General features: G+C 60.0%; 1 protein-coding gene across 1 annotated transcript in view; it reads left to right on the forward strand.

Annotated features, from left to right (window-relative positions):
• Nucleotides 1-15170, forward strand: part of HS6ST1 (heparan sulfate 6-O-sulfotransferase 1) — a 45221-nt gene extending 30051 nt beyond the window's left edge. Inside the window, exon 2 of the mRNA XM_062183120.1 lies at nt 12380-15170. Within this exon, the coding sequence (XP_062039104.1) occupies nt 12380-13088 (709 nt within the window). The 3' untranslated portion in view covers nt 13089-15170. The remainder of the gene's footprint in view (nt 1-12379) is intronic.
• Nucleotides 15171-17471: the final 2301 nt, after the last annotated feature.

Consider the following 17471-nt stretch of genomic DNA (forward strand, 5'->3'; position numbering starts at 1 on the left):
GTGTGTATGTGGCTGGGCCCAGCACTGTGGACAGGCCCCGCCCCCTCCAGCTCCAGAAGCTGCAGGCTCCGACCCTGAATCACCCACTCCCACACTGCCTGGGAGCCAGACTGTGGCGCGTGCATGGGAAGGGACAGAGGTGCGGAGCCGGGCCCTGCCCTTGCCCCCAGCGCCCTCCTGCCTCTGGGCTCCTGCCCATCTGGCCTCCGGCAGGGGGCACACATGCTGTCGGGACTCTGGCCGAGCTGTCATCTCGGCTCCCCCCCGTCCCCCCAGGAGCCAGCCTCACTCTGTCATCAGCCATCTGCCACCAGCCCGCAGGGGTGAGGGAGGGCTGTGTGCGACGCAGGGGCGCCTGTCCAGGAGAGCAGAGGGAGGCCCGCCCAGGTCCGGCCAAAGTCCGGGGCTCGGCTCCGCCCCGTGCTGCCCAGGACTGCCCTCAGGTTTCTGTGTGCAGTGGTTCCGACCCAGGGCTGTCGGCCTGCACAGCAGGTCTGCGTGCACGTTTTTCTCTGACTCCTGATCTAAAGGAGATGGCTTGTTCATTCTTCTGTTCATACTTGAGTTAAAAAGCACCACACCCCTGGCTGGACAGGGGGCCTGGCCTCCCCCAGGGCCAGCAGTTCCAGGCTGCTCCGCCCCCGCCCAGGCTGTGGCTCAGCAGGGAAGCAGTGCAGACAGTCCAGTCGGGTTGATGGAGGCAGCCGGGGCTCCAGCCCTCGCAGACTGCGCGACTTCCCGGCCTCAGCCTCCGCATCTGCAGAATGGGAGCCGCTGGTGTCGAGGATGGCCAGTGACGCACCGAGGGTTCAGGGAGTGCATTAACTTGGTCATTACTGTGCCCGACACTGCCAGGCCCCCGCCCGGGGAGCTGCCTGCCCACCGTGTCCCAGTCCTCACTGGCTCCCAATCGATGGAACGGGTTCAGAGGTCAAACTAGGGCAGCGGTTTGTTTTCTTCTCAGAGCCCAGCCTGTGGTGCAGCCTCAGGAAACACCAGGGACCCAGGCTGTTTCTCTGGCCTCTACCGGCCCCAGGAAGTGGGGCATCTGCCTTACGGCCCAAGATGACTGCGGGCACCCAGCAGTCACATCCACGTTCCAGCCAGCCAAAGCAAGCTGGGCAAAGAAGGGTGTCTCTGAGGACATCCTGGTGGCCAGACATAGTCAGTTACCTCCTGGGCTGCTTCCTCCTCGGGGACCTGCCTGCACTTTCCTAAGCCTGTCTCTTAGGGGCCGCGTGAGCACAGCTGCCCTTTCCTGCCCATCTGTAGAAGCTCAGCTCACCTGGTGACCAGGGAGACCCACCCTGGCAGGAGGGGAGCAGGGAGGCGGGGCAGAGAGGTCAGCTAGGCCCCGCCTGTCCTGGGCTCCCTTCCTGTGGGACTTAATACACCTGCGGCCTCAGCAGTTTCAGCCACAAGCCCAGCTCCCACCCCCTGGGTGGCGGGGAGGGTGGGAGGGAAGACCAGGCAGGTGGGCTTGGGCCCCATTCACCTCTCTGGGTGCTGCCGCATCTCTCTAGCCCAAACCTCAGGCACCGACACAGCGGCTCAGCCCGCCCCAACCTGCCTCCTCTCTGGCATTCTGTTGCTTGCAGGTGTTACCTTGTCCTGGGCTTCCGAGGCGAGAGGTGGCTGAGGAAGGAGCGGCAGGCAGGACAGCCCCCCTCCCCTCCCCCCTCCCCTCCCCCAGGAAGCCTGGGCCCACCTGGCCCCCGACCCCTGCTGGCACGGAGCCTCTCTCTGGTCCGCCATGACTGGACAGCCCCTTCTGTCCCGCAGATGTGTCCGGGAGAGCTGCCTTAGTGCAGCATTCTCTCCGCGGCGTCTGCAGCGGGCTCCCCCGCCTGCTGCTGCTAGCTCAGCACTTGGCGATCGGGCCTTTTCCCGCAGGCACTGCCGGGTCAGGTGCAGGGAGCAAAGCAGAAGGGGTGGGCTGGAGCCAGCAGAGAAGCTGTTTGCACTGACCCGGGCGTCCTTTGCTGTCACGCCCCTGGGAGCCAGTTGTCTCCTCCGGGCTGTCGTCCCACCGCCGCCTCTGCCTACAGCTGGGCCCCCTCCAAGGGCAAGGACACAGCTGCCAGCTAGCTCTGGCCTTAGTGGCCCTGGGGAGCCGCACACACGGGCCCCTTCCTGCCACAGGAAGGAGGGGGCCCCAGCCCCACACAGAGCTCTGTGGCTTCTACTTCCCAGTGGGACTCGGAGCCAAACTCAGCTTCAAGCTTTGATTTTTTTTTTTTTTTTTCTTTTTTTTCCTAAGGAATGAAGCAGGAGCCAGGTTGCCTGGCACTGTCAGGGGCCAGGGCTTTCTGGGCCACTTTTCTGTCACGGACTCCCTGGTGGTGGCTGTGTGTGACTTCCTTCCCGTGTGACAAGAATTCGGGCCACAGCCCTGTGATGGCCCAGGGAGACTGGGGTCAGGGCGGGAAGCAAGGTGCCCGCTCCCGAGTGCCTCCAAGCGCCCCAGCCCCGCTCTGAATGAGCATCTCTTCCCGAGCAGTCTCTCTGAATTCCTGGGACCCCTTGGAGTGTGGTTGGGTCTGGCCTTGATGGCCTGGATCCTGGGCCAGCAAAGGCACTGTGGGGGTGGAGGGCAGCTTGGAGCCCGTCCCATGGTCGCTGCATTGAAGCCAGCCCCTCAGATCACCATGGCATGTGTTCTCCCCCAGTGACTGTCAGAAGGAGGGGACGCCACCATGTCTCGTGTGGCCGTGGTTTCCACCGGAATGGCGGTGTGCTCACACAGTGAAGGTGCGGCTGTGCGGGCCCCAGATGCCCACGGCCCAGGGACTAGCCGCAGAGCTGCGGGTCTGAGCCTTGTGGATGAGACGTCCCTGGTCCAACCCAAGGAAAGCAGCGTGCTGGGGACAGATGCCCCCTGGCCAGACAGAGCCAGGCAGAGTGTGCCAAGCTGTTCCTTCCCGATCAGCGTAAGTCCTTAGTAAGGACAAGCTGAAGAAACCCATCCTCTCGCTGTCCTGGGAGCTCCATGGGATGACCCGTTACCTTCTGAGGTGGGATTATTTTTAAAGATTTATTTCAAAGTCAGAGTTGGAGAAAGAGATAGATCTTCCATCTGCTGGTCCACTCCCCAGATGTCCACAACAGCCAGGCTGAAGCCAGGAGCTTCTTCCAAGTCTCCCATATGGTTGGAGGAGCCCAAGCCCTTTTGGCCATCCTCTGCCACTTTCCCAGGCCATCAGCAGGGAGCTGGATCAGAAGTGGAGCAGCAAGGACTCAAACCAGCGCCCTTCTGGGATGCTGGCGCCACAGGCGGCAGCCCCTGAGCATAAACATCATTTACCCTGACTGCAGAGCGCACTTGCCACTGCGCAGGTTGGCCCCGGCCTGTCTCGCTGTGCGTAGTCAGCTTCTTCCCAAGCTTCCGGGATAGGTGACGTCTTCCTGAACATCCTCCCCAGGTGGCGGCGCCACATCCATCGGACCCCTATCCTGCACTCCCTCTCTCGTGTGGCCTGGGCCAGGTTGAAGTCTTGTCTCTGGCGGGAGTCCCGCACTTCCCGAAGGGAGACTCGCTCCACCCCCACTCGGGAAGAGCCAGGCCGCCTGTGTGACCCGTGGGTGGGTCGAGCACCCCTCCTCTCGGAGCCCCGTTTTGTGTCATTCTGAAGGTGTGTGTGGTGCTGGAGTCAGGTGCCAGGATGAGCGAAAGGGGGCTGCCTTTCCCCCAAGTCCCAGCACCTCTCTGCTGTCAGCTGCTGCGCCAAGGAACTCCAAGCCCCACCCCTGGGGGGACGGGCTCCTGGCCAGTGCTAAGAGCCCACCCCTCCAGGGGCTGCTGGCCTGTGTGAAGATTGTCCTCTGATAATCCAGACTCTAACAGGTGAGAGCAGCCGCTCCCTGGCAGCAGTGTTTTGTCAAAGAACAAAATGACAAGAGAGTCCCAGACATTAATGGGCTTTATTTGCAATTCTAGAATCAGACAACACTTGGTGCCATCAAGTAGAATTTAAGTGTTCCTCTGGGCTGGGCACAGGGGCCTGGGGGTCCAAACAGTGGGGCTGATAGGGGCAGACTCGGGGACAGAAGCGGGTTAGGTCATTTCAAAGTCGCTTCAACAGGAGATTCGCAGGTTAGCATCAGGGTGATTAGGGTAATCTTCTGTGTGCGGATGAGGGCCAGAGGCATGGCCTTAGCGTGCCAGCTGCAGCCAGCCTGATTGGGAAATGACTTTTCCGCAGGTCAGAGAACTCGGTTTCCACTGGAAGCTTTGGCGTGAGTGACTCCATTTTGATTTTCAGTCTGATCTATTGGGCAGGAGCTCCTCAGTCCCACTCAGAGGAAGAGGTGAAGGCAGGGCCTGCTCGCCACTCCCCGTGACCCTGGGCTGTCTCGGTGCACATCACACAGTAGGTGTACACAAAGGCCTGCTCTGGAGCTTGGCATGCTGGGGGGGTACCACATAGGCCAAGACACAGCACTGCCTTCATGGAAGGTACTGGAAGGTTGCCACCCTGGCATAGCATCATTTGCCAACCAAGGCATGGAGCAGGGTCCCGGCCCCTGCATCTGAATGGGCGGCAATGGAGGGGGCCCTTGGGAGTGGAGCCAGCCCTGTCTGCACCCCCACGGTTCTCCCAGGCAGCAAAGCCAACCACCAGCCGGATGCTTGGGCTCGGCGGGACCCTTGGTCCATTTCCAGGGAGGCCGCAAAGCGGTCAGGCTCTCATTAATGCACGGCTAGTTACCAAACCACAGGCACCCGGCAGACCTGGAAACCGGCCGCCCTCCCTGAACAGGAACATTCCCCCTTCACTGCAACCCACAGGGGCCCCCTGCACCCTCTGGGACCTCATCTTGCTCACCGCAGCAGGTGGACCGTGGGTACGAGGGGGAAGAAGGAAAGAGGGGAGGCCTGGAGTTGGCTGGGTGCTGGGGCGGGAGGGGAGGCAGGCGTAGGATGCAGCAGGAGCGGGGAGTAAGGAGGGGCTGGGAGCTGTGGGAAGCTGGGGTTTGGAGGAGGCCGGTGCACCTATAAAGCCAGCCGGGGGCCTCTCGGGACGCTCTACAGGGTCTCAGGTGGGACTGTCTGCCTTCCCTTCTAAAGGGACCTGTTTCCTGTCGTGAAGCGTTGGGGACACTGCAGAAATCAATCATAACAATAAACACTGGAACACCTGCTGCCTCCCCTTAAGAGTGAGGACGTGATCCGGGCCGTGGAGCCACCATGAGCAGCCTTGGTGCCCTCCCCAGCACGCACCAGGCCAGCCTGTGATTTGACCTTTCTGGTGTGTGCTCTCATCATAATTTCAATGTGTACAAGTGTATCGGGCTGGATCGCATCTTCCTGGGTTTTGTTCCCTTTTGAGAACTTGATAAACATCATCATCAACATCATCACCGTAGCCCATTGAGTCCCTGCCACACCCTGTGCTTCCCATTTGCTTTGTTATGGTGAAGAGTTGGTGCAGAGTCCCCCAGGGAAGTAGACACCGCTGAGGTTGCATTCACGTGGTGAACATTTGGGGATGGTGCACGCAGTTGGGTCCATACCTCCTGGTGCACACACCGAGGTTTCTGAGGTGGATGTGGGGGCGAGGAATGGCTGCCTGGGGCATTCACACCTTCCATGAAGTGCCATGAAGACACTGCACACTTACTGTCCCCATTCACGTCCCATAGCTGCCGTCAGGAGCCAGCAGCCCTGCCTGTGCTTCCTGTCACCACACTTTCCATCACACTGTGGCTTCAGGTGTCACTCCCTCCGTGAGCATGCTCCCATGTGCTTTTCTGGCCAATCTCCTCTTCTCTTTCACTTTGAATTTTTGTTTTGTTTCTTAAATTTTAACTTCTTTTATTTAAGGTAAGCAAATGTCATGTAATTCATATATACAGGTTTAGGAACATTGTGATTCTTCCCCCTCCCTCTCTTATTCCCTCTCTTATTTTTTTACAATGAATGATCTACTTTCAGTCTGCTTTATACTCATAAGATTAACCCTACAGTCAGTAAAGAGTTCAACGAGTAGTAGGAAGAAAAAAACACTGTTCCTCAGTAGTCGAGACAAGAGCTGTAAACAGTCATCAAACCTCACAATGTCCATTTCCCTCGTATACATTTGCTTTTAGTTTTTGTTGTTGTTGTTGTTGTTGTTGTTGTTGTTGTTTGACAGGCAGAGTGGACAGTGAGAGAGAGAGACAGAGAGAAAGGTCTTCCTTTGCCGTTGGTTCACCCTCCAATGGCCGCCGCGGTAGGCACGCTGAGGCTGGTGCACCGCGCTGATCCGATGGCAGGAGCCAGGTGCTTCTCCTGGTCTCCCATGGGGTGCAGGGCCCAAGGACTTGGGCCATCCTCCACTGCACTCCCTGGCCACAGCAGAGAGCTGGCCTGGAAGAGGGGCAACCGGGACAGGATCGGTGCCCTGACCGGGACTAGAACCCGGTGTGCCAGCGCCGCAAGGTGGAGGATTAGCCTAGTGAGCTGCGGCACCGGCCTTGCTTTTAGTTTTTTAAAGTAACTTACACTTAATGACAAAAACTAACATTTGTTTTTTCCTTTCCAACCTCCCTAAGAACATTTGCAATAATTGTCACTATTCTTCCGGTGTTTACTTCCATATTTATAAATCAGTGATAGTGCCGTTTCTTGATGTATTGATTTAAACATTGTTTACTCAGTGTTTTGGAGGTGAAACTCAGCATTCTTACACATCCTTCTCCTTATACAGCTCATCCTCCCTGTACAGTCAGCAATCATGGTTTGTATTATGATATCTCCGGAACTGCTGTTTAGTTCTGAGCCTAGTATGTACTTCCTTCCCTTTTGTATGTGACTTTCTGTTTTTCCTGGAATTGATGATTGCCTTATCTTTTAAAGTGCTTTGTTTTCTATATCCGTAGACATGTTTTTCCAAATGATTCCAAAACCTGCCACATTCCTACCATTCTGTTAGATCAAGCAATATTCCATGTCCCCCCTCCTTTTTTTCTCTACAACTCTTGACTCTGCTCCTGACAGGCCCAAGGTCCTGACATCTGGGATCTCTCTCCTGGGTTGCGGCTCCTGTCTCCCACTTTTTTTTGTTTTTCCTGTCTACTAGATGAGACACATACTCCAGCACCTTCCTGAGACAGGATTTGCAGGTGATAAACTTCCTAAGTCTGTCTAGAAATGTCTCCTACACTCCTGCCTCACTTGGTTTTGAAAATTTGGCAGGGGAGGAGATCCAGTTGGTCATCTCCCTCCGCGTCTTGAAGACGCTGCTCTGTTGTTTTCTAGCATGTGGTGTTGCCATAGAAGAGTGGGGACCTGTTCTGACAGCCAGTCCTCCGTCCCCTCTTCGTGTCCTGTTGCTTCAAGGGCCATCTTTGTCATCCCAGATTCAGTCCCCATGTTTCATTTGCTGGTGCTCAGTGAGCCATTTCAGTGTGAATGAGCTATGTAGTCCGCCTCTGGTTGCTTCTGTCATCCTCTGTGCCTACCTTCCCCTGGGGAAGCCCTGTGGGGGAGCACTGGGTGTACAGACCCTGCTGTGCGGACTGTGGTCAGTACAGAGGCCCTCCAGCTTTCTGTGGGCTGGGCGCAGGGATTGGATGCCAGTTGTCTAGACACCAGAGGGCAGAGCTGGGACCCACCCTGGAGTGCTCAGTCTGTTCTCGTACCCTGGGTCATGAGCCACCCCCTCAGCACCTCCAGAGCAAGCGCATCAGGGGCCTGGCCTGGGTCTGGGGAAGGGGGTCTTCGGCACCACGCCACACTCCGCCCTGCCCCCCCCCTTTTAGAGGGGAGTTCGGTACATGAACAGCTGATGGCCTGACAGTAGGTACAATGGGCAGCAAGGGAGACAGGGTGTGGGAGGGGCCGGCTGGCGGTGCCCGTGCTCAATGTGGCGTGGCTGCAGGGGTGTGGGCCTGGCAGGGTCACCCCTCGCCCAACGTCACATGTGCAGACAGGGGCAGGAAGATGCACACAGGACTGCTGGCCCCACAGGCGGGTCCCAGAGTCTTCTGTCTCTATGACAGTCGTATCCGAGAATGGCATCTGGGACCCCAGGCACGGCAGGCGATGTCCTGAGCAGAGAAGTGCAGCATGCCCCATCCCGATGGCCACGTGGGCACCAAGCAGCCGTGGGCGAGCCTTGCTCTCGTCCCACCCGATCCAGCACCAGGTAGCACCCAGGGGACCCTGTGGCCAACATTGGCGCCAGAGGCTAGGGAGGCTTCAGTCAGCTGCTCAGGCTCCCCAGGGAGAGCAGTGTGCTGTGTGGGGGGCAGGGGGTGCACTTTACTGTTTTGCTCTAAGTAGGGCACCCAACACTGCTGAGCAGAACATGTGCCTCTTTGTGCACTGCAGAGGGAGGTCCCCAGCCGCCATCCCTGGGCTGTAAGGCCATGGGCCCAGGAAGGGCAGGCGAGGCAGGCAGGACTGGGACAGTGCTCTGCAGGAGCCTAGCTGGCCTGGTCTCCATGGGCGGAGAGCATCCCACAGGCACATCCTTGCCTGCCCCCTGCCCGCGTGATGCCGGCTGAGCGGATGCAGCAGCGTGAGGGAGGGAGTGCGCCCCCTCCACCCCATGCCCTCAGCCCCACACAAAGACGGCTCAGAACCCGTGGCCCGCCCTGAGCGGCCACACTCCAGTTTTTGCAGACCCCAAGGGGTAAATTGTTATATGCTTGAGTTAAGTACAGGAAGTGAACAGTCACACTGTTCTAATGGCTGTCCCCTGCCGAGTGGGCCACCCGCCCAGCTCCCCGCTCCACCCACCTTGGCCCACCTTCCCCTCCTAAGATGCTGCTCCTGTAGATGTGGGCATGGGAGCTTTGTTCCCTTTCCTGTGTGCGCCACGGAGAGGAAGCCGTGGCAGCACGTGGGCCAGCAGCCCCTCCCCGCCCCGGCCACCATCCTGCAAGGCCACGTGCCGTCTGCAGCTCCCAAAGCCACACAGCGTGTGCACGCCCCCTCCAGGGCAGCCTGCCACCCCAGCTGCTCTCCACAGGGCCAGGTGGGGGCGCTCTTAACAACAGTCAGGGCTGGGCCCAGCCAAAGCTGGGAGCCTGGAACTCCATGCAGATCCCAACCGTGGACTTGTTCAGGCCTTGGCCTAGGAGGCCAGAAGCAGACTCCTGAGAGATGGGCCGGGAGAGACTGCTGGTGTGGTGCTGAGCTTTCTCTCCCTGGGGAGAACTTGCTGAGGGGCTGTGTGGCTGCAGGAGAGGTCTGGGGAGCATCGTGGGCCAGCAGCAGCCCCGTCCAACACAGGCAGCACCTTGCTCAAGAAGGGCCACTCTCGAGGGCCCCGCCTGAGCTGGGCAGGATGGGGCCTGTCCTCCAGGGTGGTGTCCCTGCCAGCCCCTGTCCTTTCCCGCTCCTCCCCTCTCCTAGAGCACTCTGGGAGGACTCACGACTTTGTGGGGGAGGCGTGCCTGGGGTGAAGCCAGAAGCCTGCAGGGTGACTGAAGGTGGCCCAGTAGCAGAGGCGGCTTCACAGCCTGCCAGGTCCTGGGGCAGGAGGGGAAGCCCAGCCCAGCCCCGTGGGGGTGCCTGCAGGTGGCACAATCCCTCCTCCACCCCCGCCTCCAGGACAGACACTTGACACTCCTAGGCCTGCCTGGGCGGCTCATCCCAGCTTAGCTGGCCATCACCGTACCTGGGAAGGAGGAAGGTGTGTTTAGCTCAGAGTTTGGAGGTTTGGATGGGACAGTCCCGGGGGCACAGGCAGCCAGGGGGCTGGAGGACAGCAGGGATGACCCCTTCCTTGGTGAGCCAGGAAGCAGAGAGAGAGGCATCCTGGAACCAGCCCACTCTCAGACTGCCTTCCCCGGGGCAGGCTGCCGATGCCCTAAAAGGCCACCCGCCTCTCGGACGCCGCACTTAATCCATCACCCTTGAGCGCTAATCCATGCACAGTCAGCCAAAGACTTAGGCATTTAAATACCTGCATGAGCTTGGGAAGCCAAAACCTGTTCACAGCAAAGCACCCTGGTCTAGGGCAGGCCACAGAGCTTGAGACTAGCCCCTCAGCCCGGCCACAGTGCTGGTGCCGTGGGCCCCAGGCGGCCACTGCCCTCCTGCGCACATGCCCCACGACCCTGGAGCGGCTCGAGAAGTCTCAGGGCCACTCAGGCTCAGGACGACGTGAGGCAGTGCAGAGGAGGGCAGTGGGGACAGAATGGAGCAGGCAAGCCTGGCGCCCAGAGCTTGGGGGTGACAGTGCCTTGTGCCAGGCAGAGGCGCAGGGTGGCATGGCACAGATTGGGCAGAGCCAAGCAGGACCACCCGGTCCCTGCCCCTGAGCTTCCCCCTCTGTGCTGTCTCCCACCCCACACCCTCCCTGTGTCACAGACCCTGACACCTGCATGCGTTCCCAGGTGAGAGCCAGGCAGGTGACGGGGACCCCTGATGCATCCCTTGTCATTAAGCAGGGGCTAGCCAGGTGGCACTAAATATGCAGCAAGGATGAGAGGGCTTGTCATGTCCCCTGGGACCTGCCCGATACGCATCTGACACACACTGTACCTGCAACACCCCTTGTGACCTTGTCTGCAGGACCCCAAGCGCCCAAACACTCAGGCCTCTGACAGTGTCAGCCCCACCGTCTCACCAGGCACAGAGCAGCTGGCACTGCAGCCATGATCACCAGCGTGGGTCTGGCCTGTGGCCTGGGCGAGACTTAACACCCTCTAGGCTGTGATCAAAGGAGCCTGGAGGACGGGTGACCCTGACCTCTGTGCAGGTCAAGTGCTGATGGGGAGCCTGGGCTGCAGGTGTGGATCCTGGGGGGTGGGGTGCAGGCTTGGGGCTGCAGTAGCTGCTGGGGAAAAGCAGGTGTGGGGATGTGCTTCCTGGTGCCGCCTGCTCCACCGTGCATAGTGTGTCCTTGTGGAACCTTGTATGCTGGGAGCTGCTGCCTATAAACAGACGTACAGGTCAGGGCACACAGGGATGCATGCTCTGGTCTTAAGGGGACCAGGAAGCAAGGACCTGATGACTCCCCTGGCTGCCCAAGCTTGGCAGGAGGAGGCGGCCCTGCCCCTTAGGACTAGCCATGGCCTAACCTCTGGGAGCAGACATCAGCTCCGTCCACCGGGCACCTGACAGCAGGGGCTCAGATGGCTTCCAGGGGACTCCGGCCACTGCAGGGCACAGCAGGAGGGTGTGCAGGTCCCAGACACAGGCCTGATGGGCCTTGTGCACTTCAGCCATCTGACTTCCTCTTCTACCCAGCAACTCCAGCCCTTGGAGGCAGAGGCCTGGGTCTGCCAGCCACGGGGGCCACAGGGAACGTGAGGACAGCTGCTCTGTCTCTTCCTCATCAGTTTCAGCAAATAGCAGGACCGGCCATGCCCTCTGTGGGGCTCCCCACAACCCCCCTCCTCTAACCTCAGCCCTGCAGAGAAACCCCAAGTCCCCTGTGGGAGGCGCTGGGAACCAGCACCCTCCAGTTTCCCAGCCATGCCTCCATCAGCTAGGGTGGCCTCCCCAGTGGGACCCCTCCACCCTTGCCCCTGCCAGGCACCACGCCCAGCCCTGGGGTCACCTTACTCCCAGGAGATGTGCAGCTGTCCCAGGGGGCTGTCCAGAGGCGACATGAGCTGAGCATTCTTGCTAAGGTGGAGGACAGGATGGATGCAGGTCCCTGTCACCATCTGGGGAGTCCTGGGGCTGGAGCTTCCCCGAGAGGTGATGAGGGGCCCCCTGGGCTCCTGCTGCTCTCCCTTGAGGACAGTCTAGGCTGCCCAGTTCTCCTCGGTGCAGGGGCCGCCCTTCTCACCACCCACGGGGCTGTTGCAGCACAGCCAGCACCACCACTGCCATGTTTTGCTCACCTGTCCGCAGTGTCCTGACTCCCGCAGGCCAGGGACCAAGAGCATCCTGGGCCCCCGCCACACGTTGGGGGGGGGGGGGCAGAGCCCTCCTGGAGTGAGTCCTCCCTATGCACAGTGCAGGGGGTTGGCATCTTGGTGGGGTTGGGAAGTATCTGGGAGACGACATCTGGTATGGGTTATGGCTTCTGGGGGCCCTGGGGTGAACCTCGCTGACCCCTGATGAGTGGCTCCTGTGGCAGCCCCGTCTGCACTGTCGACAGCTCCCGACATCTGCTGGTCCCAGGGGGCTGTGGCTCCACAGCTGTCTCCAGCAGATGAAAGCTGGGTTGTCCCTCCCAGGGAGCCGGTGGGAAGGAGGAGGCTGAGGCTGACCCTGCACAATATGGTGGGGTCACACTTGGTAGCCAGGTGCCCTTGGCAGGGACAGTGCCATCTCAAGCCCCAGGCTTGGGGTCTTGCATACAGAGGACTGCTGGGGGAGCTGAATGCAACCATCAGACTCAGGGCTGTGTCGCGGCTTTGTGATGCTGCAGCCGGGCCCCTGCCCTAGCGTAGTCCCGGCCCTGACCTCCCCTCTCCTTTCTCCGGGCAGGAAGTTCTACTACATCACGTTGCTCCGAGACCCGGTGTCCCGCTACCTGAGCGAGTGGCGGCACGTGCAGCGCGGGGCCACGTGGAAGACGTCGCTGCACATGTGCGACGGGCGCACGCCCACGCCCGAGGAGCTGCCGCCATGCTACGAGGGCACGGACTGGTCGGGCTGCACGCTGCAGGAGTTCATGGACTGCCCCTACAACCTGGCCAACAACCGCCAGGTGCGCATGCTGGCCGACCTGAGCCTCGTGGGCTGCTACAACCTGTCTTTCATCCCCGAAGGCAAGCGCGCCCAGTTGTTGCTGGACAGCGCCAAGAAGAACCTGCGCGGCATGGCCTTCTTCGGCCTGACCGAGTTCCAGCGCAAGACGCAGTATCTGTTCGAGCGGACGTTCAACCTCAAGTTCATCCGGCCCTTCATGCAGTACAACAGCACGCGGGCGGGGGGCGTGGAGGTGGATGAGGACACCATCCGGCGCATCGAGGAGCTCAATGAACTCGATATGCAACTCTATGACTATGCCAAGGACCTCTTTCAGCAGCGCTACCAGTACAAGCGGCAGCTGGAGCGCCGGGAGCAGCGGCTCAAGAGCCGCGAGGAGCGCCTGCTGCACCGCGCCAAGGAGGCGCTGCCGCGAGAGGGCGCCGAGGAGCCGGGCCGCGTGCCCACCGAGGACTACATGAGCCACATCATCGAGAAGTGGTAGTGGCGGCGCGGGCGGGGCGGGGGGACGCTCGGGGCCCACGGGCCAGCACCCCAAGGGCCCACCTCCCACCCCGCGAAGCTGTCATGCACAGGGAACCCTCCGGCGGCCGCGCCCTGGGAGCGATGGATCCGTGGGGCTGGGCGGAGTGGCTCTTGCTGTCTGCTCCAGGCCAGGGGGTCAGAGGAAAGTGCTAGAATGCCCTGGTGGGGACGGGCGTGGCAGGGCCTCTGGGGCAAGCAAGGAGCCTGCCCTCTTGCCCCTCCCCACCCCCGCGTCACAGCAGTTGGAGGTCTGAGGACAGTTGCTGGGCCAGGAGTGAGTCTCACTGCAACTATGCACACACCTGCTCCTACTCACCTCTGGCCCAGCCAGCAGGGCTGGAAACCAGCGCCAGGCAGCCACCCCTGCCCTCCGGGGCCTCAGTGCCCCATGGCCTAGGAGGCCCCCTTTCCCACTCCAGCCACAATCAGAATGCTTTGGGTCGAGAAACCAAAGCAGACTGATGGAATCCTTCCCCACCCCCACCTCCCACCTTTCCCATAGTCCCCAGCCTGGGGTGGGCTGTGGGGAGGGGCCCCCGCACTGTGTGGCCCCCCCTTTCTGCGCATCCCAAAAGGGAGAGGCTATAACCAGGGATGCAGCAACCTCCCAGGCAGATGGGGCTCAGGAGGGGTGTGGGGACCGGGGTCCCTTAGCAGGCCGCACCAGCCCCCAGCCATCACTGGACACTTCCTCAAGGGCTCACGGACCACTGCTCCCACTGGCCATCGCCTGTGAGCCGTGCCTTGGGGCTGTGGTGCTTCCGGGCGGCCAGGAAAGGGGACTCCGGCTCCCAGGTTCTGAGCTGGAAGAAATGGCTCTGGTGGCCTCCCTGGCACCCAGATGCTACACCCTCCCCACCCCTGCTCCCTGCCTGTCCCACCCCGCCCTCTTCCCAGCAGTCCTGTGGGCTGGCCTCTGGCCCTACTACAAGCCATGTTGCATATCCGTTGTAAGCACTTGCCCTGTGCCCCATCCCAATGCGCTCTGGACCAGGCCAGCTTCTTCCCCTGGCTGGGCCCAGAGAGCAAGTGCATGTCCCTGACCCTGAAGCTGCACAGGGCCGCCCTGCCCCAGGCTACACTGGGCCACCACAGGTGTGGGAGGCAGGGAATTCTGCCGCCCAGGAATAGCTAGGGGGGTGACAGGTGAGGCTGTTGCCAGGCAGGAAGTGGCTTTGATTGCTGCTGGTCTGTCACCTTGCAGCCTGGGGCTGGGCAGTCAGCACACAGGGCTGAGGAGCCAAGCACCAAGGTGAGTAGAGGGAATGGCTCCTTTGAAAAGGCAGCCAAGGTCATTAACGTGGGGTGCACCTGCTCTGACGCTCTCCGTGTAGGCTGGGCATGCACCTAGAGGGAGGGTGGGACATGTTCAGAGGAGCCCTGGGGGCCTCGCACAGGCCACACAGGGCACTGTGACTTCCCAGCAGAAGGCAGGGGCCTGGCTGCAGGCGGCCCCTCCTCGCCCTGGGCTCCCTGTGTGTACAGGCCCGCACACGGAAGATCGGCTTTGTACATATTGGAATATGTTTTAACTTATGCCCCACCGTCCCAGCTCGCGGAAGCACGGTGCCTTCCTCATCTCTGCCGCATAGTCCTGTCTGGGGCCAGCACCAGGCTGAGGTGCCCACAGGCCGCCGGCTCGGGGGCCATGGTTGCAGCATTCCTGTAACCCACCCCCACCTGACTCTGAGGACCCCAGGCAGCCAGGGGTCCTGCCCAGGGCTGAGACAGGTGCAAACCCACAGTGAGCTCGGCCACGCTCCCTCCTGCAGGAACAAGCCGGGGAAGGAAGAGTCGCCTGAGCGACAAGTCTGTGAACTTTTCGGGAACTGGAACTCTCTCACTCAAACCCGGGAGCGTTTAAAGCTTTATTTATTTATAGCTTCTTATTAAAAAAAAAAAAAAGTGTCGAGAAGAAATCTTTGGGTCATTCGTACAAAAGGAAAAATGATTGACGATGGAACGGCGAGTCATAATCCTCCAATTGTTTTTGTCTAGGTTGAGAATGAATGTTAGCAGACGAAATAAACCTCAAAAGGCGCGCTGGTGTGCTGTGGTGTGTGGTGGCCGTGCAGCAGGGGCTGGGGGGCTGGCAGCGGGGCTCAGAGAGCGGTGACCTGGAAGGAGGCGATGCAGGAAGACAAAGTGACCGTTGTCACCCCAGAGAGGAGCAGTTCATTGACCCCTAGTACAGGTTTCGGAAGGTGGCCCCCAGTTGAAAGGCCAGGAGAAATACACCACTGGGCCACAGACAGTGGCTTCCAAGAGGCTGAGAGAATTTGGTGCCTGGACACCATCACTCTTCACTTAGATGTCCCCGGAGGTGATCTATCACGTGCCTTTTTTTTTAATGATTTATTTACTTATTTGAAAGGCAGAATTACAGAGAAACAGAGATCTTCCAGCCACTGGTTCATTCCCCAAATGGCTGAGGCTTGGCCAAGGACAGGAGCCAGGAGCTTCCTATGGGTGTCCCACATAGGTGCAGGGGCCCAGGGACTTGGGCCATCATCTGCTGCTTTCCCAGGCCACAGCAGGGAGCTGGATAGGAAATGGGGCAGCCGGGACTCATCCCAGCACTCATATGCACAGGCCACAGCTTAACCCGCTGCACAGTGACGCTGGCCCCTGTCACATTTCTCATCCTTTTCCATCTGTCCACACACCCCTGCGCCCACGTGCATTCACTTCTGAGACATTTCAGGATTGGGTGTGGTCATGGGAATATTTCCCTCCTGGATACTTCACAACCATCTCCTGGTAAGGACATCCCGCTGCGGAGCCCAACCCTGTTACACATCCCCGCAGCTGAACACGGGTGCTCTGCAGAAGTGTGGCAGCGGCGGGGTGGGGGGAGCAGGTGCTCAGGCTCGCAGCTCCGGAGTCTGCGTCCCACATCAGGGGTCCCGGGCTGCACACCCGGCTTCCGCCCCCCGCTAATGCAGAGCCTGGCGGGCAGCGGTGATGGTCAGGCGACGGAGTTACTGCCACCTGCGTGGGAGACCTTAGCTGAGTTCCCGCTCGGCTTCTGCCCCAGCTGGGTGCCGTTGCAGGTGTTTGGGAAGTAAACCAGCGGGTGGGAGCACACTTTTGCTCTCAAATAATTTTAAAGTTCATGGCAAAGTGGAATTAAAAGTTGAGGTGCAGGCCAGCGCCGTGGCTCAACAGGCTAATTCCTCCGCCTTGCGGCGCCGGCACACCGGGTCCTAGTCCCGGTCGGGGCTCCGGATTCTGTCCCGGTTGCCCCTCTTCCAGGCCAGCTCTCTGCTGTGGCCAGGGAGTGCAGTGGAGGATGGCCCAAGTGCTTGGGCCCTGCACCCCATGGGAGACCAGGAGAAGCACCTGGCTCCTGCCATCGGATCAGCGCGGTGCGCCGGCCTCAGCGCGCCTACCGCGGCGGCCATTGGAGGGTGAACCAACGGCAAAAGGAAGACCTTTCTCTCTGTCTCTCTCTCTCACTGTCCACTCTGCCTGTCAAAAAAAATTTAAAAAAAAAAAAAAAAGTTGAGGAAAAAGTTGAGGTGCAAAGAAATTCAAATCTGTGCATAATTTTTGCAGGAACTTTCTGCAGGCCCAAATGGATAAAATCCTGGCATCTCTGCACAGTCTACACCCGGAGTCCAGTTGTTCCGGCCACTCTTTAAGGGCTGTGTGAGCCCAGAGCCGCACAGCCCCTGCTTAGGCCTCTCTTGCCTTCCAAGGAGCACCCCACCCACCCCCTGCTTCCAGCTCTCGTAGTGCTGAGGTTTGCTGAGGCCAGGTGTCCCCCGCCAGGTCTATCTAGCTATTAGAGAGTCAGAGTTACACAGAGAAGGAAAGGCAGAGAGAGAGTCTTCCATCCACTGGTTCACCCCTAGATGGCCACAACAGCCAAAGCTGTGCCGATCCAAAGCCAGGAGCCAGGAGCTTCTTCCGGGTCTCCCACGTGGGTGCAGGGGCCCAAGGACTCGGGCTGTCTTCCACTGCTTTCCCTGGCCACAGCAGAGAGCTGGAAGGGAAGTGGAGCAGCCAGGACTTGAACCGGTGCCCACATGGGATGCCGGTGCTTCAGGCCAGGGCTTTAACCCGCTGTGCCACAGCGCTGGCCCCTACATATCTGTCTTAAAGCTGGATTCTGTTCAGGGAGAGGAACCAGTGCTCAGCCTGCTCCTTCCTTGGAGAGCCCCTACCCAAGGTGTCCTGTGCTTTCCTGGGGCTTCGTTCATCTGAAGACCACTTTTCTCCTTAACCAGGGAGAAAAATGTGTTGGGAACCCCGTTGGCAACAGCAACAGACCCAGGTGGTACACTTGGCAGTGAGCTTAGCAGGAATGATGTCCACTGGGGTGACCCCCGGAGCCGAA

This window comes from Lepus europaeus, chromosome 1 (genome assembly GCF_033115175.1).
Source record: "Lepus europaeus isolate LE1 chromosome 1, mLepTim1.pri, whole genome shotgun sequence".
NCBI lineage: Eukaryota > Metazoa > Chordata > Mammalia > Lagomorpha > Leporidae > Lepus > Lepus europaeus.